Below are 25,554 nucleotides of genomic sequence, written 5' to 3'. Positions count from 1 at the left end.
GTCAGTGGGTCAGGATGCACTCTATGCCAGGACAGATAGCTTGAAGTGCTTTCTCGGTGATTCTAGGTACACTGTGAACCTAAGGAAGGATGCTGAATGATTCCCAATGAAGTCTGTATGGATGGGTTTTCATAACCCAGATACAGAATGGAAAGTCCCTCTTCCATGTGTGTGTGCTTATGAGTGAGAGTGTGCACACACATGCGCGTGCCTGCATGTATGCATGCATGTGCATGTAGAGGCCAGAGAACTGACCCAAGTATCATTCCCCAAGTGCCATCTACCATTATTTTTTGAAAGAACCTCTTTCACTGGCTTGGAACTCACTAAGTAGGCTACATTGACCAGCCAGCAAACCCCAAGGATTTACTTGTCTCTGTATCTTCATCACATGGACAATAAGCCTGATTTTTCAAAAACGTGAGCTCTAGAGATTGATCTCAGGTCCTTGCGCTTATAAAAGAAACACTTTGCTAACTGAACTATCCACAGCCTGAGAAAGCAACTCCCTTTGATGGAGGTATAAGAGAACAGCTGTGTTCTGTGTATTCTCTGCTATGTTATGGACTAAATCTTCCTGTTGAGACTATGTAGACAAGGGTGCTGATAGCCATCTTGTGCTACTGGCACGAGGTCTTTGACCCACATGTTCCCTGGCCATGACTTCCAAGCTGCATATAATGTTAGATGATTGTGTAGCAGCAACAGGGGTGGGTGTCTGGGGTTAGATGATCTCTCTGGACAGCTCCCAGATTCTAAAACCTACTTATTTCTCTGGATTTATATTCACTGCAACATTTGCACTGGGTGATGGAGGAAGGAAAAGTTTTAATTTCCTAATGGTGAGATGACCAAAAAGAGAAATGGGTCAGGCAGGAGGGACCAGCTGGCTGTGGTTTCCCCAGTGCTTTCCAAGAGCTGTTAAGAGGAGGAGTTAGGGTTAGATAAGGGATCTGCTTTTATGAGTGCACTTTGGGAGTCTGGCTATAAACAGAGATGTTCAAGACCAGGGCCAAGGCTATAAAGGATTCCTTCTTCTTTTGACTAGAATCCTTACTCCATATATTTTAAGAACTGAAAGTTTTAAAACCTACAGATAGAGGTATGCTCCTGAGATAAATGTAGGTGTTTTCATGAAGGGAGCATCTAAAGAGCAATAGGAAGACTCCAAATACCTTCCTGAGAAGATGAAATCCCAAAGGAGACTAGACAGAGAACAGTGACATGCAGTGATATCATAGGTAGTGATAGAGATGAACAGAGTGAATTACATAAACATCCTCAGAATGGCAGGAGCAAAGGGATTCCTAGGGTGGAGGAGAATAGTCTCAACACATGAATAGAGTAACAACTTCACAGTGTATCTGGTTTCTGACTCCCAGTTAGTCATGACAGCTAATGGTTTATAAGATCATCCTATGGACACATGTAAACCCTTTCTGATGTTTGAAGAGGAATTCCTGGAGTCTTGGAAGGCGAACTATCAAATAACAGGTGTTTATTAATCACACACACACATTCAACAGCAAATGGAGCATGGCACATTTGCGTTATTTAATATTCTAGACTAGCATAGCTTTGCCCACCCAAGGTTCATGTGTCTTTGACAACTGTCCTACAAATCACTTAGTCTATGAACATTTTCAATGACCAGAAATTTAACTACTTCTCAAGAACATTTACTTCATCTTGAAAAGCACCAACAGAAATCTTTTTTTCTCTTCTGAACCAAGAATGCCTCTCCCTGTGACTTTCTCCTGACTCAAGTCCTCAAAGCACCTGGCCTCTCCATAGTCTGCAGGGGTCCTGCCACACTCAAAGCCTATATTCCACATCGGCTTTCCTGACTGTGCGGCTACTTATGTCCTCACCATCCTACACTTTCTCTATTTTTTCCCCCTTTGGATTTTCAAGACAGGATTTTTCTGTGTAGCTTTGGAGCCTGTCCTGGAACTTCCTATGCAGACCAGGTTGGCCTCGAACTCACAGAGATCGGCCAGCCCCTGTCTCCCAAGTGCTGGGATTAAAGGCGTGCGCCACCACTGCCCAGCTTCTCTATTCCTTTTACCACTCAATATGGAAGAAATAGAGCCAGGGTAAGAATTATTCTCGCTACTGGTGTCTGGGTCCTATAAATCACTTCTTGGTAAATGCTTTGCTCCAGGCTAAGTCAACCTTGCCTTAATGCTTAATCAGCCTTGATATTGCTGAGCCATGCTTCCAGGACAGTAACCACACTAGACATTTTTACTCTTAATGGTGAACTTACTGATAGATGTATGGTGTCTAAAAAGATCGCTCTAATTTTCAAAGCATTTTTACATGTTCAAAATTCATACGTGATCTGCCTGAAAAGCCCAATTATATATTCACGCCTCCCCCCCCCCCAAGGGGAGATATTTGTAGGAAGAAACTAGAAGGGTAGCCTTATTGTCCTCTGATGAGCACTGAGGGAAAACTCAAGGGGACTTCTGCTCCACTTGCACTGACCTTAAAGGCATGTTCCACATCAGGTGTATCATCAAAAGCTTGAATTAAGATTGTCGCCAATCTCCGGTCAAGATCTTCCACTCTTTTGTTAAATTCACGGACATCGTTTTCAAATTCCTGAGGAGACATCACATGGATGTAAGGAAACTATCACTTTCTGCAACCCAGTCTCACTACAGTCTCGGTTGCTAACCTTCGTGGCAAACACAGTCAAACCGAAGATTATTTTTATTCTCTACCCCTCACCATGTGCCCTAGCTCCTTTGTTGCTTTATAAAACACTGAGCAAAAACACTTTTGGGGGGGGGGGGGTTTACTTGGCTCACACTTCTCTATCACAGTCCATCATTCAAGGAAGTTGTAGCAGAACTTCAAGCAGAAACCTGGAGACAGGCACTGATGTGGAAACCACGAAGGAAAGCTGCTTACTGGCTTGGTTTTCTGGCTTGCTTAGCTTTATGATGCAGACGAGATCGACTTGCCTAGGGATGGTTTCACCCACAGTGGGCTGGGACCTCCCATACCAATCAACAAGGAGGAAAATGCCCCCACAGACATGCCCAGAGGCCAATGCAAGGGAGGCAATTCTCCAACTGAGTTGTCCTTCTCCTAGGAATGTCTAGGTGTGTGTCAAGTGGACAAGACCTAGCTATGACACCATGGTGGCAGGACACTCAGACCCAAATGGCGCAGGTGACTGAAACATGAGTTTGAGTTTGCCATCCACTCGCCTTCCTTACTGCGTCCTTGTCCCTTCCACTTTGTGAGTTTCCCTCTCTTCACAGTTTCAGCGCGCACTACCCCAGATTTTCTCAGCAGCTACAGCCCTGGGGCCACCGCCTTCTTGTCTTCCTCCCCCAAGTCAAAATGCTTTTCTTTTTCAAAGCAACCAAATTAATTGCAACCTTAGAAAGAAAGTAAGCTAATTAAATGAATACACACTATTCCTTCCAAATGCACCTTAATTGGCTAAGATGGCAATTAGCCATCATTCTTAAGTTTCCTAATTTAGCAAAAAAAAAAAAAAAAAAAATGCAGACTACAGAGTTAAATTTGAGTTGCGGATAAACAATTCATTTTTTAAAATTATCGAAGTCTGTTTTAATAATTGTCCTTTACTTAACCAAACTTAAATGTGTCTTACCTCTTAGGGTGCAGGAATTTTCAAGAAAACTTGAAACTCTCTAATTTGTAGAATTACTATTTGTTATTATTGTTTTCCAATAGTAATGTGTGTTTTTATTTTACATTTTAAAGATTTTTTTAATTTTCATTTATGTGTAGGAGTGTGTCTGTGTGGTGTGCATGTGAGTACTGGTGCCTGCAGGACCAGAAGAGGGTGTCAAATCTCCTGGAGCTGAAATTGCCCAATGTGGGTGCTGGGAACTGAACTCAGGTCCTCTGCAAGAGCAACAAGCACTCTTAGCCACTGAACCATCTCTCCAGGCCCCACATGTTTGTATTTTAAAAGAAAAGAAAACCAAAGAAAAGTAGGAAAACATAGTATATTCCCACTTTCCAGCTACAATGGCATTGTGGTGTTATGGTATGCTTTCATACATCTGGCAAAGTATATGTGTGTGCATTATCCGTGTATAATATATGGACATATATTTAAGTGAGAATGCTTATTCATTCCTGGCTGCCCAGACCCAAATAATCACACAGAAACTGTATTAATTACAACACTGTTTGGCTTATTAGCTCGAGCTTCTTATTAACTAACTCTTACATCTTAAATTAACCTATTTCTACTCATCTATACACCATCACGAGGCTGTGGCCTACCGGTAAGTTTTTCTGGTGACTTTCTCCTTAAGCAGCTACATGGCATCTACTCTCTCTCTCTATCACTTCCAGCCAGGCTATATTCTGTCCTGCCATAGGCCAAAGCAGCTTTATTCATTAACCAATAAAAACAACACATATGCAGAAAGACTCCCCACATTACATATATAATATATATACAAAATAAATGGGATATGTGAGATTTTGTTATACAGTTGCAAACACATCGTATATGTAACATATGTATAATATATATTAAATATGTGTATACATTCTCTTTTGTAATGTATTTTTATTCTTTCTTTTTTCAACTAACGGAATTTTCATTAAGTCCCATCACCCTGGATCTGGCCAGTGAGAATCCTTGGAAACTGAATATGCTCAGAACAGTTTCCTGTACTAATTTCTGTTCTTCCTTTCTGGATTATGATTTCTTCTCCTGCAATTCTACTTTTTTGGGGGGAGAAGTCTATTCCCTTTCCCCATGGTAGCAAGCTCTTTATTCTTTTCTGGTGCTTTTGAATTCATAGGTTATGGCTGTGGGGGACTGTGGGTGAGATCTGGGCTCTGTGTCCCAATCTTAGAAAATTTCTACTTGCTCTTGCTTATCTTGAATGGGCTTCCTTTACCTAACCCTGAACTGCTAATAAGCTTCTACGGATATGCCTGGCCTTTGCTTGGCAGTCTGTGCTTGAAGCTTAGAATTTATTAGCAGCTTTATTGAGTATGATTGGTCAAATGGTGTATTTAAGGTGTTCAGTGATGTTTTGTGCACACTTGTGAAATGATCAAAACAATGGAGGGAGTGGACCTATCCTGATTGGTGGGTTTAGCATATAGATTTTTATTCAAAATCCACAAGAATTCATCCCTTCATATAACTAGAACTGTGTGCGCACGCAAGAGCGTGTGAGAACATGCATGTGCGTGTGTGTTTGCCCTTAGAACCCCCCCTTTAAGAGATTTCAAAGACATAATACAGCGCTACTATAATCACCACATTGTTCATTACACCTGTAGAACACTTACCCCACATCAAGGACACTTTGTGAGCATTGACCAGCTCCTCCCATTTCTCTCTGTCTCAGCCCAGTGGCCAGGTCCATTCTAGGAAGCTCTATATACCTGACAATTTGACTATCTTAGATACCATGTTTAAGAGAGGTCATGAAGTATTTCTCCTTTTACAACTGGCTTGTTTTGCTCAGCTTAAACTTTTGAAGCCATAAACTCGGCACTGCTTCCCCTGTCTTCCCACGCTGACAGCTCTAGGCAGCAGTAATCTGGATCTGTCAGTGGTAGGAAGAAGCTCTTTCTGATTTTTATCCTCTGCATGCAAAATAATTAGGCTCTTTCTAATGACACAAGGTTGACAATTTCTCCTGACCCTAACAATGAATAACAAAACCACTAGGACCACAGAGCCGAAGATGATTCTTAAGAAAAAAGACACATAAACAAACACTTCGGTGCTGCAGCTTAGAGACAGCTGAAAAGGGGGGGGGGACAGGGCTTTCACCCCTCCCAGCCCTACCATGCTCTGGAGGTCCAGGCAGTCATAAGAAGACTCCAAGAAGACTTTGTACATCTCCTCGAACTCCTCGTGCATTTGCTGGACTTGCTGACTCAGGGCGTTTCCTCGGATGCCACTGAACTCAAGCCTCTCCAGCTTCTCAAAATCCAAGGCTGTCGTCAGAAGACCCTATCAGGATAATTCACAGACAGTTAAGGGAACCCTCGCCACCCTCATCCTCACTACCAAATGGAGGAGACAGAAATTACAGGGGCGGTGGTTGCTTAAGAAAAATGCAAGGTCTGGTTAGATTTGTTAACCTTATTATTAGATTTGGTTGTTTAAAATCTATGAAATACTAAAGAAAAAGTACAGATAAGGTGGATACACAGGAGCCAGAATAAACAAGAACATCAAGAAATGTATGCTTCAGCATCTCTGTGTTCTACTTCATATTGGTAAGAATTGGTGGGTTTAGTGTGGATTTTTATTTTCAAAACTCAATGTCAAGCCAGGCTGGTGATGTATGCCTGTACTCCTGGCAGTGAAGGGATGGAGGCAGGATGATTAGGGCCAGTCTTGTTTAATAGTGCACTTGAGGCCCCTGTGTTCGAGAGGGTACTGATAGGAAGTAACCCTGCAAACAGCCTGGAGTACCAATTCAGGGGGTGGCACCGACCTTCTTGAAAGTCCCTCTACCAAAGAAGAATCATCGCCCTCCAGCACAAGTGTCCTGGGGTAGGTCAAAGCACATTCCATCTCAGAGAGAGAAGGCAATCACTTACCATTGCTTTGCTGGGTTTCTCCATCTGGGGCAGGGTCATGGTTATGCTCCATGACACTGTGGTGGGCTAACTAACTCCAGTTAGTGCAGGCATAGGATTGAAGTGCACGCCAGGACACAGTGTGTATTATTGTCACCACAGACACACCACATCCCTGCTGTGCTCAGAATTAAATGGCAGATGGATGACATAGTCCAAAAGCTTTGGGGAGGTGTTCCTTTCAAGGCTATGGATGTTATGTCACATCTAATAGTGTAAATGCCTTTTGAGTGTGTTGAATGGGGAAGATTGAATCGATCCCTTGTGAATACCTGTCTAAAATCACTAAAGCTCCAAACCAAACCATGCTTGCTGTCAGAACCCTCAGTCTATGTACCTGTTCCTCCCACAGAGAGATGAAGCTAAAGGTTATAAGTCATTCTGCAAACAGTTTGCAGGAACCCCTGGGAAGGGTCCTCCAACATGAAGAGATTGGAAGGGCAAGAGCAGGTCCTAGTACCACACCTGATCTGGGACATGTCAGGTCCTGACTCTACTCCAAAACTTTCCATACTGCTACTGACACCAAGTCCAGAAGTAATAACAGAGGCACAGCAGTGAGAAGGAGCCAGAAACTTCCTACATAGCCAGGAGGTCACTCAGGAAGCTTCTGGCAGACATTAAGAAGTCTATTCATTCAGTCAGGCTGAGGTATCATCATCAAAAGAGGCAGGACAGTAACAAAGAAGATATGGGGTGCAAGAATCAAAGCTTCTGCCTCCTGGGGCAGAGTGAGGAAATCACTACTTTAAAATAGTTTAAAATACTTTAAAATTAGGATTTACATTATAGAGAGGGCACCTGTCTAACATGGCAAAGACTCCAGTTCTATCCTCAGAATTAGAAAAGGGAGAAAGGGGATGGGAGAAAAGGAAAGAGGGAGAGAGGGAGGGAGGGAGGGAGGAGGGAAGGAGGGAAAAAGGCTAGATAGGAATCTTGAGTAAGACGAAACAGAATCAATCCAGATCATACCTCCCTTCTACTCTACCCGCCTCCATCTACTCCTCATACCACCCCCCGCCGACAGCAGCACCACTCACGACTCCCATATCCTCAATCCTCCGCCTCAAGCCATCCTCAATAATCCTAGAAGAAGAAGAAGAAGAAGAAAGCATATGGAAACACTTGAAGACATCAGTACAAGCAATGGCTATTTAGATAAGATCTCCAAAGCAGAGGGCACAGAAGTGAGGGTGGAACTACAGGGATGGATGAGATTGCCAGCTTCTGCACAGCAAAGGAAACAATAGAGTGAAGAAGAAACAACTGTGCAAAGTGATGTGCAGTGTTACAGCCAATTCACCTGATGGGAAAAGAATAAACAGAAAATATAAGGAATTTTAAAAATCTGGTAACTGTTGTAGGAGGTCGCTTGTTTGTTCCCATCTGCTCAGCCCCCAAATAATCACACAGAAACCATGATATTTGCAATATGGTTTGGTCAATAGCTTAAGTGTATTTCTGGATAACTCATCCTAAATTAACCCATTTCTATTAATCTGTGTATCACCACTTGGCTGTGGCTTACTGGATAAAGTTCTGTTCAGTGTCTGTCTCTGGCAGGGGCTACATGGTTTCTCCTGACTCCATCCTTTTTCTCCCAGCATTCTGCCCAGTTTTCCAACCTAACTCTGTTCCCCTATAGCTCTGCTATAGGCCCAAAGCAGTTCCCTTATTAACTAATGATATTCATAGAATACAGAGAGGTAACCCAAAGCTAAGTAATCCAACTATAAACTGGATGGAGGACATGAATTAGATGCTTCTTGCAAAAAGAAATATGAAAAACAAGGCAAGGATTAGATGAACCAGTGATGTCTCAGCATCAGCTATAGAGGCTATCCATGATATAGAAGAATTAAAATTAATATTTTTGTGCTAAAAGAATCCACCAGTCATCAGCCTAGAACACAGTCCTAATGGTATGTATTATGGTACATTTTAACATTATGAGCAACATTTGATACATGAATGTAGAAGGAGCAGTGGGCCACTTTCCACCGCCCAGCTCCTAACTGCCGGCTAGCTTTACCCAAAATAATTACATGGAAACTGTATTCATTTAAACACTGCCTAGCCCATTAGTTTCAGCCTCTTATTGGCTAATTCTCACATCTTGCTTTAACCCATATTTAGTAATCTGTATAGCACCATGAGGTGGTGGCTTACCAGGAAAGATTCTATCCTACATCTGTCTTGGGTAGAAGAATCATGGCAACTGACTCACTTCCCTTCTTCCCAGCATTCTGTTCTGTCTACTCCACCTACCTAATTTTCTGTCCTATTAAAGGACCAAGGCAGTTTCTTTATTTAACCAATGAAATCAACACAAAACAGAAGACCCACCTACATCACATGAATGTTCATGCTGTGATGTTTTGCACAGTTCCTAAAAGAGTAGAGGTAGCACATATAACACAAATACCGCAAAGCCAGCCTAAGGCTTTTACCTGCAGGGGAGGAGAGAGTTTGTATCATAGAAGAAAACAGAAACAAGTCTGCATGAAGACAATGGTTTGTTCTTGGCCCGCGGTGACTGTGGGGGATATGGTAGTTTATGTGATCATTATTCATGGAAAGTTTGTATTTACATTTTTTTTTAAAAAAAAAGAAAGAAAATCAGGGGGCTCTTGAGCTTGTTAAAAATGTTCAACTGAACTAGTTTTAAAGGAAATGCAAGTTGAAACCACAATGAGGTATCTCAGTACCGTTTGGGTGGCTGGAGTCCAAAAGACACAAATGTCAGTGAAGAAGTTAATAAAGCCACAAGAGAGAACAGTATGGAGAGCACCAAGCAACTGGAGATAGATCTATCATCTACTTCCATTCCCTTCTGCAAAAGGATCCAAAGGAAATGACTTCAGAATATTAAAGAGACACTTGCACACCTCTATCTGTTGTTAGACTACTCATAGCTAATGAGCTAGGAAATGACCCTGATGTCCATCAGCGGGTGTCTGGGTGAAAGTTGTTATGACTGACGACATGTTATCATTTATACCCAAATCTATGAACTGGAGGCAATAGGTGGGGTAAAATAAGTCAGAGGCAGGAAGGCAAAGAAGCCATGCTCCCTCACCTGAGCATGCTAAAAGCAATTTAGTTAGAAAGTGCAGCGGGGACTTCTAGAGACAGAGATGGTCAGAGCAAGGGTGGCAGTAGAGGTCTGATAATGGGCACATAAACACAATCAGATAGGAGTGAGGTCTAGTGCTCCCACAGAATAGTGGGGTTTGGCAGTTTGTCGTAACTACTGCACACTTGATAAGAGGATAGAATGGAGGAACTTAAAGGCTCCATAACGTAATGGGAACACAGAAACTATTGACCACCCTGACTTGATAATATGTACTTCACAAAGCATTGAAATATCACAGCGTACTCCACAATTCTTACGGTGACCATGTGTTAATCAGTAAAAGGCTTTTAAGTGGTTAAGACCATGTTAACCACTATGGTTTGATTATCCCACTATATACACATGACACATTATCACAACTGAGTCTCATAAATTTGCACAATTCAAATAACCATAAGATATGGGCTGGGAATGTTGACACACATATAACCCCACTGCTTGGGAGGCTGAGTGAGGGCCGTGAATTCTAGGCCAGCCTGGGCTACATAGCAAGACCCCAACTCAAAGAAACAACAATGTTCAACTTTATATGCTTAGAAGAAAACCAATGGATTTTTTTTAAAATGCAGTTGACTTCAATGGTAATTCCTGTTTCTTATAAGCTGCTGTTTCACAGGAGGAAAATAGCTGAGCCTTGCACTATTTCCATGGTCGTTATTCTTCACAATGGTGTGGACATCATTTTAATTTGTTAGGAAATCCTCTCTAACCATGTTTAAAAGACAGACACAGCTTGATATGTTTGCATATAGCAGAAAATGAGATGATAATTTCATTATACACTCTTTTATTTCTCCAGAAGACTTGAAGCATGCTCCTAGGTGGTCAGTGAGAGGTGTTTTATTGATCATATAAGGAGGAGATTGCAGGTACCCAAGCAGTACTTAGAGAGTACTTTTTTAGAGAAAGTCTAGTTATTATTTTCTCCAAAATTTCTTTCTTCATCTTAACAAACGGGTCACACCTTCACTGCAGGAACTACAGATTATTACAACAGATTGTCGATCTCTGCTGCTCCCACTGTCATATAGGGAGGGCCCCAGACATCAAAGACACCCCACTGGGGTCTCTTATTAGGAAATGATAGATATTTATAATGAATTATCTAACTAACAAAGGTATGGTGGGTGACACATTTATTTGGGGCTCATTTGAAGGCTTGGGGTCTTCCCTTCGACTCCTCTCAATGGGGTGTCCCCTTTTCCCTTCTCTGCTCCTTCTGTCTTAGCTTTCTTACTCTGGCATGGTAATATTTAATGTTATGTTGTATTATATAATTTTCTACCCACCTTTCCCAGGAGGTTGCAGATATTCCAAAGGTATCCCAGGTCCTCCTATGCCCGGAAACATGCTTGGTGCTGAATGAGTATTTGTTGAATGCAGGTATGCCCTTTCTGCTCTGACTTAGCTGCTGCACAGCCAGCACAAAGTGACAAAGCGACAGAACACCTAGCAACCACGACTGCTGAGTCGTTAGTGAGAATGAGAAGAGTTGGTTGGAAGAAGCAAAGGCAGGACATCTTAGTATTGAACGGTCTTAGACAAGTGCAAGGAAGAAACTTCTGTGGTCCCAGTTTGAGGGAAGAAACAGAGGCCTAAACGAGCAGACATGGGCTCACCATGCAGGATGAAGTTAGGTAACTGCTGCTATGTAATCATTTTAATCTAAAAACAACAACAACAGTGAGCAGTCCCTGTGATGCCAACAAATAAAACAAACCAGCTACCTTTCAGATAGTCCAAACAGAGTGAGCAGCCTAAGCTGTGAGCACTTTATCACTGGGGAGATTCTGGTACGATGTACAGTGGACAGCATTGTAGAAATAATGTCTAGAGCTGCAGACACAGATTTTGCGCACTGACCACAACCCATCATTGATACTCAGTTTAGATGTGGGCTCTTTTCACAGCCCACTTAAAAGTCTTCAGTGACAGATAAATGGCAAATTTAATCCAATGGGGTTAAATATATTTAAATGTCAATGTTTATTAATCCCAGTAGTAAAGCCATGAAATGCATTATGCAGCATACAGGATGTGGCTATGAGCCTTGGAGCCAGAATGCATATCACAGAAGACCTGTGACACATGTTCCCACAACCCTGGTCCTGCTCTTTGCTGGCTCTATGGCCTGGGGCAATGCACTGAAATTGCAAGGCTCATTTACAAACTGTAGATGGGCACAGTGATATTTAATATGGGCCAGGATTTGGGACAATAATATTTAACATATGAGGCGGTTCTTCGGAAAGAGCCTATATAGTATGACATAAGGAAAGTGTCACCATTATAATTATGACCCTCCTGGTGTCATTAGGTACTGGCTAAGTATGGCTTATCCATGAGACACTCTGCAGCTCTTTGTAGGCAGTTATCACAATGCGCCCCAGGGTCCCAGAAGATTTACTGGGTTGATTGGGACCTATTGTTATGAAAAAATGATGCAACATTTAATGGTGGTGGCAGGTGGAGAGATGGGGTTCAATTTGTGCTCTGGCCCATGAGATGGAGAATCAAAACCAGAAGCAACAGCAAGCTTCACCAGCGGTTCCTCTATTCCCGAAGGAGAGGTCATGCCGGCTGCCTGTCTTAAAAGAAATGTCTTCGGAATTCATTAAGGGACAGCACAAAGCAGATCCTCATAGATGAAAATCTCAAAAGGTCATTTGAAAAAAGACTGTTTTCTTTACCTTCTCGACTGCCACCGACCTTATGCAGCTAATGGTCTCACATGTGACCACGTGTTCAAGCTGGGCTGAAAGGGAAGCCAGCCCAATTAGACCAGGAATGAAAAGAGGCTGGACAAAGTGGCTGGAGCTGGCAAAGGGACCCCAAGGAAATGTGGTATCTCAGGTCAGCTTATTACCTCTTTCCCCGCTAATCACTCTGCATAAAACCCCAGCAGGAAATCATTGAGTCTCCAAGTGAATCACGGGCATTTTATAATGAAAGAGATGAGGGCTCTCTCCAAGCTGCTTCCCACATCATTTGCAGGGAAGGGGCTGCAAGCAGAAACAAACAAGAATGTGCAGGCTCTACAATCTTGTGGCATAAGCATGAACTATGTGTGTGCACGCTTGTGTGCATGTGTGTTATGTTCCAGTTCCTATGTTCCGGGAAGGAGGATGAGTCAAGGGATTCAGAGACATGGGGAGACTGCTTTTCTTCAGTTCCTTGACTGTTTATTTAAACTGCAAATGATTTTGGATATGTTGGGGCTTCTCTTAGGTGAAGCCCTAAAGTCTAATCAGAATGGGAACTAGAACTTTACCTAAGTGACCTACTTAGTGATAAAAACTGAGAAACTGTATGGTTGGAAATGGGGTATGGAAACATAGAAAAGAATGGGTAGGGGTAGAAGTAGAACCAAAAAGCAAGGTTGAGTCCCTCAAAACAGAAAGATGGGGAGGGAAGGAAGGATGATGAGAGGGAAGAAAAGGAAGGAAGGGGGAAGGAAGGAAGAGGGAAAGGAAGAAAGGAAAGAAGGAAGGAAGGGAGGGGGGAAGGGAGCAGGGGAAAGAGATGTTTACAACTCCCTGAGGATTTCAAAGTTTGATTAAAAGAGTACAATGTTCTGGGAATAAATCCCATCTCCGTATTCTGCACTGGGTGGCTGTGGATAAATTAAGTGATGCATTGGACTGAGCTGTTTATTAAAGATGTGTATTGATGATTAGCATTTCTAATAACTGCGATGACACATGTTCTAACATCAGAAAAGTTCCTGCATGTGTCATTTCTCTATGTTTGTAGCCCTAAGATTCCACAGCAAGGATGAGGTCATGCGATACTGACCCTGAGGAAGAAGGTTGGTATCAGGTTGCCCTGGGAAACTGTCCCCAGAACACACCCTCCTTACTGCGTACCTCCTCTGCCTCCTACCTTCTTTTAGCAAGCAGCTGGAGGGGAAGCATGGGCCTGAGCAACAAAATAGTTGTGGAAGAAAAAAAAGACAAAAACAAAAGGGTAAAGAGCTAACGAGCATTACAGATGAGAGGAACGAGGGCCGGGAGAACCGTGGAGATTAGAAACCAGCCCCTTGTAATCTGGCCCTCAGCACCAGCAAAGAAGAGCCAAATGCACCGATGTCATTCAGTTCACTTCTATTTATTAAATCTCAGGTGCCAACATCATGGTGATCACACATTGCATTAAAATAGAAGATGAAGAAGGTTAAGTTCATGCTAATTCTTGCTGGAGAGAAGCAGATTAATCCCATTTCAAATAGGCATTGATCACTGTGATACTCAGAATGTTAACTAAAGGGCTACATGAAATATGCCAGAAGACGATCGATCGATAGTCCCCTGTCCTGCTGCACTGAGCTGAGGAGGGAGGAGATGGGAGGGGGAGAAGAGACAGCAAAGGGCAAGGGGGATGAATCTGAGCCAACACTGAGAGGTGACAGAGAAGGGGAGTTGCTGTGCCCAGGAGCAAAGGAGTAACACAAGACAGACAACTTGGGAGGGGCAGAAGCGACAGGACCAAGGGCAGAGGGTATCCAAGTCCCCTCCAGGGACAGAAAGCAGAGGGTATCCAAGTCCCCTCCAGGGACAGAAAGCAGAGGGTATCCAAGTCCCCTCCAGGGACAGAGAGCAGAGGGTATCCAAGTCCCTTCCAGGGACAGAGAGCAGAGGGTATCCAAGTCCCCTCCAGGGACAGAGAGCAGAGGGTATCCAAGTCCCCTCCAGGGACAGAGAGCAGAGGGTATCCAAGTTCCTTCCAGGGACAGAGAGCAGAGGGTATCCAAGTTCCTTCCAGTCAAGTCAGAGCAGCTGCTCTTTATGTATCTGGGCCTTTGGTTCAGGAAAAAGAAGCCCGAGGAGGCACCAAGGTGAGGTAATGGCTCTGGGGAGGCTGTGGCCAGCTGTGCTAATATTTACTGATACCTCATGCAGATTAGGTGCCCTTAGTTTAGAATAGCTGTTTATATGCAAAGTTATACCATTAGCATGTGTGTCCCAGGCTGAAGACCCCTCCTGAACAGCTATCGGAAGCTTATTTCAAGACTGGAGAGAGAGAGCCCGCAAACATGACCACTGCAATGCTACAGAGGTGATTATTCCTCCACGGTCAGCCCGGAGACCAGGGTGGCCATCTCCTTGGCTAAACAGTGAAGAGTTGATGTGGGAGATAGAGGAATAATGAGTGGAGGGGAATGGGAATAGGGGCTGAGCTGCAGGAGTTGTGCCAGAAACAGCTGAGAGAAAATGAGGCATTTAGGATGATGCTAGATATCAATTATTAATACCCTCCTGATTCTGATGAAAGGTTTAAGGTATGCCTTTCATAAAATCTAGCTTCTGGCTTCTCTCGCATATTTTTCTGCCTTTATGCCTTTCTCCAGTGAATTCTTTTTCCAGTTCAGAATTGATTTCCTCTTGTGCTCTTTGCTATTTTTTCAAAGCTCTCCTGGGTTAGGGTTTCCCCCTCTTTTGCTCCCAGTAACCCAAATGTACTTTTATTATGACATTCAATTCACCTTAGGAAAGATGACTGATTCTGTATCTATCTTTCTACCCTGGATGTTCTGTGCTAATTGTCTCTCTTCTCTCATGCCATGACTGTAGGTCCAGAAAGTTATTCAGGCAAAACTATGTTCTATTCGTCTTTGAATCCTAGCACTTAGCTCAGTACCTGAAGAATTTTTAAAAATATGCATTTAAAAAATTGACACAAAGAGATTTAGTCTATGATTGTTTTATCTCTGTCATCTGGTGGTTTGTTACGGCATTTCCACATCACATCGCTCTTCACCCCAAATCTCTACTAATAGCTTGGAACTGAAGCTATTGGTCTAACATTGAACTGGACCCCAAAGTCCTCAAATTACCCCTAAGCATGTACTTCTTATTGTGTATGTGCTACTTATCCTTTCCACAAAAATTCAATCAGGTTGCACGAGCCACCTTTCCTGATTAAGTGTCACTACCAGCCCTCAGCCAAGAAGCCGCCCTTGACAACAAATGGAGACAGCGCAGAGAAGCATAGCCGGACACAAGATAGTCTCACCAATGAATTGTGGGGAACCCAGCCTTGGTGGATGCATCTACATCACAGCCCCTGCTTAGAGATGCTGTGGGACGAGGGCCTGGGAAGATTGTAAGAGCCAGAATACCAAGAAGTCGGCTGTGCAATGTCTCCCCCTGAAATGACTATGTGAAAGAGACCAGAACAAGGCAATATCGATGAATATGTTAACACGGAAGCATGGGAATGCCATTGGGTCCCACACCTAGGCAAAGACTTGCAGGCAGCTAAGGTCTTCTGGGAATCTCTTCCCAGGGATAAGCCTGCCTCCTTAATGGTTGTTCATGTACACACAAACAACAAGAGCAGACTCAGCAGGTTGTACAGATATGTGTATGTGTGTATGTGTGTGTGTATAACACATACAGACATAACAATAATAATAAAACAAGCCATCAACTTGAGAGTTGGGGGATACAGGATAGCTGGGAATGGCTGGGAGGCAGACAGGAGAGAAGCAAAGTGATAAAAAACATTTTTTTTTAAAAAAAATCAAAATTCAATCTGTAAGTCCATAACTGTAAGACACTAAATTCTGAGATGTAAAAGCAAAAGCAAAAGTCTCATGTCTTTGCTTCCTAGTTCTTACACTAAAATTCGTAGTAATTTTTAAATATTTGACAGGAGAGAGAACTATGAATAAGATGTGCTTCTCTTGCCCAAGTTCTCAGCAGTGTTCAGGATTTAGAGCCACTGGGCAGTCTGGGAATGGAAGGGAAGTCCAAAGCAGCTGGCGTGTGAGAACGGGCAGTTGTATGAAGACCTGTTCTCTTTCAGTTTTGCACACCAGACTTCCCAGCCCAAGTTTATTCACAAATAAGCTGAGATAGCTGAATGATTTCTGGGACTTTCTCCCTAAGCGCCTATGATCAGAATCTCCGAATACCAACAGAGTCACCACTGTTTGGTCAATCCAAATGACAGCCATTTACTGAAACTTGTTAATGGTCCTGACAGCAACCACGCGTGACTGTCTTGCGTGAATCTAAAATGGCACCCCACAGGCTCTCATGTTCTGTTGCTTGACCCCCAGTGTGGTGCTATTTTGGGAGGCTGTGAAATGCTTAGGAGGTAGAGCCGAGCTGATCAAAGTGGAGCACTAGGGGCAGACCTTCAAAGCTTACAGCTTAGCGGCTGGCTCGAATCTTGCTCCCTGCTTTCTGTTCCATCACTTTTGGAACAGCCACGGCCACGTGATCCTGTTGCCACAATTGGAACTCCTCCTCACCCTGACTTCGCCCCCACGATAAACTAAAACTCTCTGTCACCATGAGCCAAAATACAGCTTTCTGGCTACCTGGTAGCCTCTGAGATCTTGTATTTACTCCCGCGTTGGACCGGAGCCTGGGGTGAATGAATCTACTCACCTCTACCACACACAGTCGGCCCAGAAAGCCATCCAGTCGCACAAAGATCAGAGACACTTGGAAATCCCATCTCCTGATTTCTGAGTCCTCTTTGAAGTAAGTGTGGAGATGTTCCTTTCTGTCCTGAAATGCCCATTTGAAGAAGCTTAAGGTGTCTGAGACCACTTGCAGTTTTCTCTGACTTTCTTCTACCTCACTCCTCAGGAGGTCTTCCGGGTTGAGGTAATTAGAGGCCTGGAATGTAGATAAATTAGTAACTATGAACCCGGTGGCAGGTATAGGATATCCCATGACTATGTCAACACCATCTCAGAACAAAATAATTGCCTAGGCAATATTTTTTACAAGTACAACACAGAAAACTTCTGATCAAGTTTTCCATTCCAAGGTGATCTTGGGCCAGTGTTTAAGCCCAACAGTCTGTGGTCCTTCAGTCACAGTGTGTTGAACCATGCTGTGATTGGACAAGTGACCAGTCAGGGACCAGAAGGCATTACAGGATGTGGCTGGGTCAGCTGTTCATCCCCAAATATTCTGTGATTTGTTGACTTTGACAACAAAATATTTTAAATACAAGAATGCTTTGGGCCATATCTATTTTTCAAGACACTTAAACCTGGGAACTTGAAAGCTAAACTATTGTGTAGTCTCCATCACCAATACATGGAGCAACAGAGAGTACTGGGTTTGGGAGGCATCTAAAACCACAGTGTGAGTCAGTCTGGAGCCAGCCTCGCCTCAAGTTTTCAAAGCATGGGCACACTAATACAAGATCTCTACGGATGCTCCATTTTCTTAGTTCTTATATTTTCAACCAAAAGTCCCCAATGATAGTGATGGTGACATGCATTTCTGTGAGACCAGCACCCCAGATGTGGGTGCTGCTGTGGGCATGCTTGGGTAAGTAGTCAAAGTCCTCAATCTTGACAAACATCTCTAAACAAGTAATAAGTTCTAAGACTCCTTTTGTCCCCTCATCTGATGTTTGACTGGGATTTATAAATGTAATACCATTTTGTAGCTTCAACATGCTCAATGGGTGCTATGAGCCATTCTGTGAGCTTGTTCGTCGTTTTCTTAGGGCTGATTGTCCTTGGGTACCAAAAGGAGTCACTGTGGGGGAAGGTCACCCAAACCAAGGCTTCTCGCTCCACTTGTACTCTAAGATCCATACTGCCTTGGTGCTACAGGAATCCCTAAGAGGGGGTAGGAAAGCCAGTAGGATGGCACACAGCTGGACTCCCATCTGCTAGGGAAGGTGAGACAGGAGGATAGCAAGTTTCAGGCTAGGCTGGGAAATTTAATGAGGTCTTATCTCAAAATAAAACTTAAAAATATGTAGCTCACGTATAGAGAGCTTATCAAACATATGAAGGGCCTTGGGCTCAACCACCAAACAAAAACAAGGAAAACAAAACAAAACAAACAACCACTAGCAGCAACAAAAGCGGAGGAACGATCTGTGCACCCCAAACAGCAGCGTCTCAGATGCTCACAGCGAAGGAGCTCTGAGCGTGCGCCGGGCACAGAATCCTTGCATCATTACATGTTACCCCAGTGAGATGGTTCTCTTTTGGCTGCAGCATCATAAACCAGACAGTGAGGCACAGAGCAGGCAAGCAGCTTGCGCTGGAACACACAGCTCACACGTGCTAAGTCGGGAGCAATTCCCTTGACTTCAGAGACTTCCTTCCGAGTTACTAGGCTTTGTTGGTGACTTAACACAAATCCCTCACCAAGCTCATGAAGGAGGTCCCAATTTACCAGCCCCAAGCAAGGCTCAGGCAGAAAGCAAGACTGGGCAACCCCAGTGTGTCAGCAGCACCAAAAACCTCTTTGGGAACTGCTGGCTTGTGAAAACTTAAAATTCAAATGTGAGAATCCTTTGGGCTGCAATTACTTCCGGCCTAAGGAAAAACCACGTTTTACTCTTCCACGTGCCTTTCTATGTGCCAAGCTGCCCCGAGGGAGAAGTTGCTGGGCTTCGCAGATAGGCTCACCTGCTGGATGAGGAGGTTGCAGATTTCCTGGAGCAACACCGCGAGCCTCCCTGGGGAGCGGTACGACCTGCAGGTGGCCCAAATCAGACAGACCACATGGAGCAGAGGCCTCAGCCTGCCCTTCACCTCGGGAAACTCCAGGCTTTCTAGGATGTCCAGGTGTCTCTGGAGTGGTAACAGGTGCACATGGATGTCCTGGGCCTCTGTCAGGGCTGGAAGGAATTAGAGATGGTCAGCCATGCCTGCTGGGCACCACCTACCTCACAGAGCCCCAGTGTCTGGGAGCGAAGGGCTGGTAAAGAAAAGATTGCAATTTCTTCCTGTCCTGAGAAGATGAAAAAGATGGTTTCAGAAAGCTTCCTGGCTCTTCTGAAGAAATACTGAAATCAGAGCACTATGAAAAACCTAGAGTGACGGACTCAGTTCTCGCTGACAACATTCCTGTATCAGGATGTCTTCCTGGCTTTCTCAGCCTGTCTTAGGGTTACTATTGCTGGGATGAAACACCATGACCAACGCAACTTGAGGAGGACAGGGTTTATTCAGCTTACCCCTCCACATCACAGTTCATCATCAAAGGAAGTCAGGACAGGAACTCAGAGCAGGAACCCGGAGGCAGGAACTGATGCAGAGGCCACGGAGGGGTGCTGCTTACTGGCTTGTTCTTCATGGCTTTGCTCAGCCTGCTTTCTTACAGAAAATTAGGCCCTCCCCCAATCAATCACTAATTAGGAAAATGTCCTACAGGCTTGCCTACAGGTTGATCTTATGGAAGCAATTTCTCAACCGAGGCTCCTTCCTCCCAGATGACTCTAACTTGTGTCAAGTTGACACGGTACTAGTCGGCACACTCACCACACTCACACACTGCTGCTCTATGTTGTCAGATCCCCTCCCTTGATAAATGTTTGCTGATGGTTTTGATGCTGATGCTACAAAGATGACATGAAGACAGACAGCGGGGCAAGCGCAAACAGTGAGCCTTCAGACGCTGATCCCGACGCCTCCCAACTCGAGGACTTTGGACACAGCTAAGATCTGTAAGCCTCAAAACTAGGCTGATCTGGGAGGTGACTTCAGGAGCCATGGAAACAGGAGGCAGTATCTCTGGCGAGTGTCTGACAGGAACTTTCTTTGTGAGTGCTTGTGAAAGAGAAGCCACCGGGAATGGAGGAGTAGAATGGACTGGAGATGGCGAGATTCTGCTGGTTTTCAAAGCCAAAGAACCGCCTTGAACACAGCTCCAAGGGCGAAGCCTTCAGCCGTCATCTCGTGCTAACTGATGGGAGATGTGGCAAAGCTGGCAGCACTGGCAGGTGCATGGCAACCCAGAAAAATGGAAGCCAGACTGAAGGGGCTATCTGCAGCTGTTTCTCTCTTGGGCAGGTAATTGGCAGTGTCTATGAGACCAGGTGGTCTTAGGTCATATTATACGGATGAGGCTCCATGACTACCTTAAAGGAAACTCAAAATATCCCGGATTTAGCTGTAACCTCCAACATATCAGATTTTTTTTCTATCACTAGACGTACAGCATCCCATAAGGCCTAAGTAATTCCCTAGACTCACTGTGTGACTCAACCGGTCCTCTTTGCTGAACAAAAGGAATGGTACCTCTGTTTACTCTGAACCTCTGCATCAATTGCCCTGAGGCTCAAGGGACACATGATAAATGGGAATGGATGCTTGTGCTTTATATCCCAACTGGTCTATTGGAAGCATTCTGCGAGCCAGTCAAAAGACCTGGCGCTCCAAAGAGAGTGATAATGCTCTGTGGGAGGCCAGCAGTGAGCACTGGAACCACTGAGATGAGGCAGAGCACTTTACCATGCTGCTGATAGACAAAGTGGGGGCATGGGAGTATTGGAAGGGAGCCTGAGGCGTAGAGGAGCCTTTTCTTCGGGTCACCCTGTTTGAGGGCACTTAAAAACTCAAATATTTCTTCAAACACCCGGACAGAAACTTGACTGTCTGAAGACTACAATATTTGAGAAAGCATGGACTGCTCCCTACTTCAATCAGGGAGAAATCAGCTTGAAAAAAAAAAAAAAAAACCAAAAACGAAACAAACAAACAAAACCAAAACAAATGGAGACAGACAGAGCTGGGGTTCTGCTTGGTGTTTTCTGTTTAGTTTTCTTTTGTTTTTAGGGTTATCTATTCCTCAGTTTCTGAGGGATACTGGTTGGTAGTCCCTATTAGATACCCAAAGACAAGGAGTCTAAAGTCTCTTACATGAAGTGGCCTATTGCTGGCATATACACTGCACATGTCCTCTTGTGTATAATTCCCTCTCTGTCACTCATAATATCTAATGCAGCGACAACACTGAGTAGTCATTAAACTGCATTTTCTGTGTATGTTGTGCTGGGGGTGGAACCTAAGGCCCCAAGTACGCCCAGCATTCACACGATCACTGAGATTCACACTTAGCCATTATGTTCGCTTTTTAAGTTTTTTGAGAAGTTCATATATAAGTACTCCATATTTATATCACTTCAACCCACCCCTTTTCCCATTCAAACTCCTGCCATGCCCCTCACTCCTGCTCAGATTCGTGACCTTTTTTTCTTCGTTATAGGTACATATATACATACATAGTGTATATGGCCTACTGAGTCAATTCGGTGTTACTTCCATGTAGACGTGTTTAGCATTGACCACTTGGGATTTGATAGCCAATCACAGACCTTGTCTCTGAGGAGGAGTGATTCTCTCTCTCTCAGCAGCCACTGATTGCCTGTAGCTCTTCATCTAGGGGTGGGCCTAGTAAAATTTCCCCCATCCATGTCGGCCTGTCACCTGGTGTCATTGTGCAGGCTTGTTTTAGGTAACCACATTGTTGAGATGTCGTGGGTATAAAGCACCCTGTCATGTCTAGAAGGTATGGGGTAGCAGCAGGCATCCCGGTCCTTTGACTCTTAGGAGCTTTGCTGTTCCCCTTTCCAGCTTTAGGGGTTGTGTCATTATATGTACCAGTTGGGGCTGAATATCCCATGGTCACTTTTTCTCTGGATTTTGACCAGTTATAAATCTCTGTGATAGTCTCTATTTGCTGCAAAAGGAGAATTCTTTGATGATGGGAGAGAGCTACACTTACCTGTGTGTAGAAGGATAAGCATTTAGAATACCAGTAGAGATAATATTAGTCTGGGGAAACGGCAGTAGCAGGCTCTCCTTTAGAGTCTATGACCCTTTGACCTCTTTGGGTAGTTGGCTAGATTTGCAGTGCCAGGTATTAATCCCTGCCTGCATTATGTTCAGTTACACAGCTATCCATTACCCTCAAGATGAAAGTGCCATTATTACACCATTGGGGATACCTTGTTGGGTGAGTCATTGTTGTGGCTGGTAGGCTTTGCAGGTGGATAGAAATATTACTGATTGCCCTTCTCCCTCAGCAGCTGTCACAGCAGCATCTTAAGGTATTTCTGGTACTCAGGGAGGAGAGTTCCAGGTCAGCTCTAACCAGATTCCTCCAATTCCTCTGTCTAAATTGTGTGGGGTCTTCAGCAGTAGGATCTTACCTTCAGGTTTTGGGAAGCAGTCAAATGTACTGGTAATAGCCTATATTATTGGGGAGTCTCTTGACCCCAGCCAACAACTCAAAGAGAGGTGTTCTATGCCTGGTAGATCGTTAAAGCTTTTGTGGGAGAGAATTATCAATCTGAATGGTATAATTCTCACATATATATATATATATATATATATATATATATATAATAAAATAATGTTTCTCTGTGACCCTTTCAAACATCTTTAATATCATTTATCTCTCCTTTCCTTGGCCCTGCAGTTACATCAGGCCATATCCTCACATCTAAAGACACAGAACTAGGAGCCACAGTAAGAGGGAAGATGCTGAGTTTGTCTTTCTGGGTCCAGGTCACCTCAGTACATTTTTCAGTTCTAACCATTACCTAAAAATTTTATAATCTAATTTTCTTCACAGATGAATAGGATCCCACGGTGGATATATTCCACATTTTCACTAGTTGAAGAATATTTAGGTTGCTTCCATCTCCTAACCATTGTGACTAGAGCAGCAATGAACATGGCATGCACCTGTGGAGTAGGATGTCAAGTCCTTTGGGCATACGGCAAGGATAGCATAGCTAGGCCATACGGCCTGTTTCATTTTAGCTTTTTACAAAGTTTTCCACAGTGGTTTCTGGAGCGGCTGCCATGGTTTGCAATAAGGGTATCTCTTTCCCCATATACTCTGCAGCTCTTGTTTTTGGTTATTTTGTTGATCTTTGTCGCTCTGGGGTGAGATGGAATTTCAAAGTAGTTTTATTTTGTATTTTCCTAATTGTTAAAGATGTTGAACACCTTTAAAGATTTCTTAGCCATTTTATGTTTCTTTTCAGAAGTCATTGTTCAGATCTGGAGCTCAGTTTTAATGGGATTATTTGCTTTTCAGAGTTCTTCTTCTTCTTCTTCCTTTTCCTCTTCCTTCTCCTCCTCCTCCTCCTCCTCCTCCTCCTCCTCCTCTTCTTCTTCTTTTTCTTCCTCCTCCTCCTCCTCCTCTTCCTTCTTCTTTGTCTTCTTCCTCCTCTTCCTCCTCCTCCTCCCCACCCCTCCTCCTTCTTCTCTGCCTCCTCTTCCTCCTCTTCCTCTTTCTCTTCCTCCTCCTCCTCCTTCATATATTTTTTCCCTCTGTGGGCTTCCTTTTCATAGTCCTTTCCCACACCCGCATCCTATAAAGTCCTGCCTATGTCTTCTAGCAGCTTGAGTGTAGGTCTTTGATCCATATACAGTTGATCCTTGTGCAGAGTAATAAATATGAGTCTACTTACATATAGACATTTAGTTTCCCCAGCACCATTTGTTAACGATGCTCTTTCCTCCAGTGTGTATTTTTGGGATCCTTTGTCAACAAGACATGGCTGTAATTATGTAATTATGTATGTGTTTGTTTTTTCTGTTTTGTTCTGTTCTACATGTCTGTTTTTATTCCAGTCCTGTTTATTACTATAGCTTGAAATCGGATATTCCATATTGTATTAGTACATTTGTGAATGTGTGTATGTGTGTATGTGTGTTCATGTGCATGTGAGTGTGTGTTGTGCAAACATAGATTCATGCGAGCGAGACTAGAGACGGATGTCTGATGTACTACTATATGAACCACCGCTGTCCTCCTTGAGACGAGGTACCTCACCAGACTGCAAGTTTTCCTTTCAACTAGGATGGTTGACCAGAAACATCTTAGGCTCTGCCATGTTCTACTCCACAATGCTGGGTTTAGAGGTACTCAATCTATGGTCGGCATTTATGTGGGTGCCAGGGCTTGAACTTGCATGTTGATGCTTATAGAGAAAGTGACTTTACCACTGAACCATCTCTCTGCCTGTCTGTATTAGAATTTGTCTAGTTTTATGTTATTATACTCTATTTATTTATTTAAACTTTTATCTCCATTAATTGAATAATCAGATATGGAGGGCTGACTGACATATGTAGGCATTTTCTGGTAAACCTTTGACATCAAACTCTAAGGGAAAATGCCTTTTGTGTCCATTTGTTAAACTGTGGTATAAACATTCACAGTAGAGTCACTACGGCCAGTTCCAAGCTACTGGCTTAGCTTATCTGAGTGCTCCATGGGAAGCAGGGATAAGAAATTAAGAAAGATGCATCTAAGAGAGTCGTCAGTGGCTCCAGGGTAGCACAGTGTAGCCTTCTTTCCCAGACATCTCTGCTTAGAGCTGTGTCTTCATTGTGCCCATCCCGCCCCCTCCCCCCCAAAAAATCAAGTGTTGAAAACTTATGGTCAACGAGAGGAATTAACTAGAGGGGCTGGTAAGAGCCATTAGGCAATGGAGGCTCCTCCCTTACAGCTAGGATTAAAGGCTTCTTGGAGCATTCTGCTAACTTGCCTTCCACTTCCATATGTGAAGACAGCACTTCTCCCCCTACAGGATGCAGCAGCCAAGTGCTGTCCTGCAGAAGGGGCGCAACCCTCACCAGACAACTGAATCTCCTTGGTCATGGTCTAGATCTTCTTCACTTCCAAAATATTGAAGACTAAATGGCCTTGGTGGCTGTTAGGGCAGTACAGATACACCAAGACAATTGGAAACCAGGTTGTCTGGTGTCAATCATTCCTGCTAATGACCAGGAAGAGAACTCCGTAATCAGACATTCTTGCCCCCAAGGGGATGGTCCGTTCCACCTCCTGTTTCTCAAGTATCTTAGCTTCCAACCAATTCAAAGTCCAATCATCTTTTTTTCCCCACATTTCATCCATTCTCTCTCTATTCTTTAGTTCTCTGAACTGAGCTCACACCCATGGATACTCCTTTTCCTTCATCCTGCTTTAGTCCATATAGAGCCAATGAACTGCCTGACTGTGACGAATAAGAGTAATACATCCACTGTATCTACTCAGCATCAAGAA

At 43.8% G+C, this 25,554-nt stretch overlaps 1 protein-coding gene across 1 annotated transcript in view; it reads right to left on the bottom strand.

Moving 5' to 3' along the window:
* Positions 1-25,554, bottom strand: part of Dnah9 (dynein axonemal heavy chain 9) — a 342,434-nt gene that overhangs the window by 301,234 nt on the left and 15,646 nt on the right. The window contains exons 5-8 of the mRNA XM_038324554.1: positions 19,152-19,363; positions 17,152-17,385; positions 5,813-5,980; positions 2,491-2,607 (exon numbers count right to left, since the gene is read on the bottom strand). Coding sequence (XP_038180482.1) covers positions 2,491-2,607; positions 5,813-5,980; positions 17,152-17,385; positions 19,152-19,363 — 731 coding nt within the window. The remainder of the gene's footprint in view (positions 1-2,490; positions 2,608-5,812; positions 5,981-17,151; positions 17,386-19,151; positions 19,364-25,554) is intronic.

The sequence above is a fragment of the Arvicola amphibius genome, chromosome 4, assembly GCF_903992535.2.
Source record: "Arvicola amphibius chromosome 4, mArvAmp1.2, whole genome shotgun sequence".
In the NCBI taxonomy this organism is placed as follows: domain Eukaryota; kingdom Metazoa; phylum Chordata; class Mammalia; order Rodentia; family Cricetidae; genus Arvicola; species Arvicola amphibius.
This window is presented reverse-complemented; position numbering and strand designations above follow the sequence as displayed.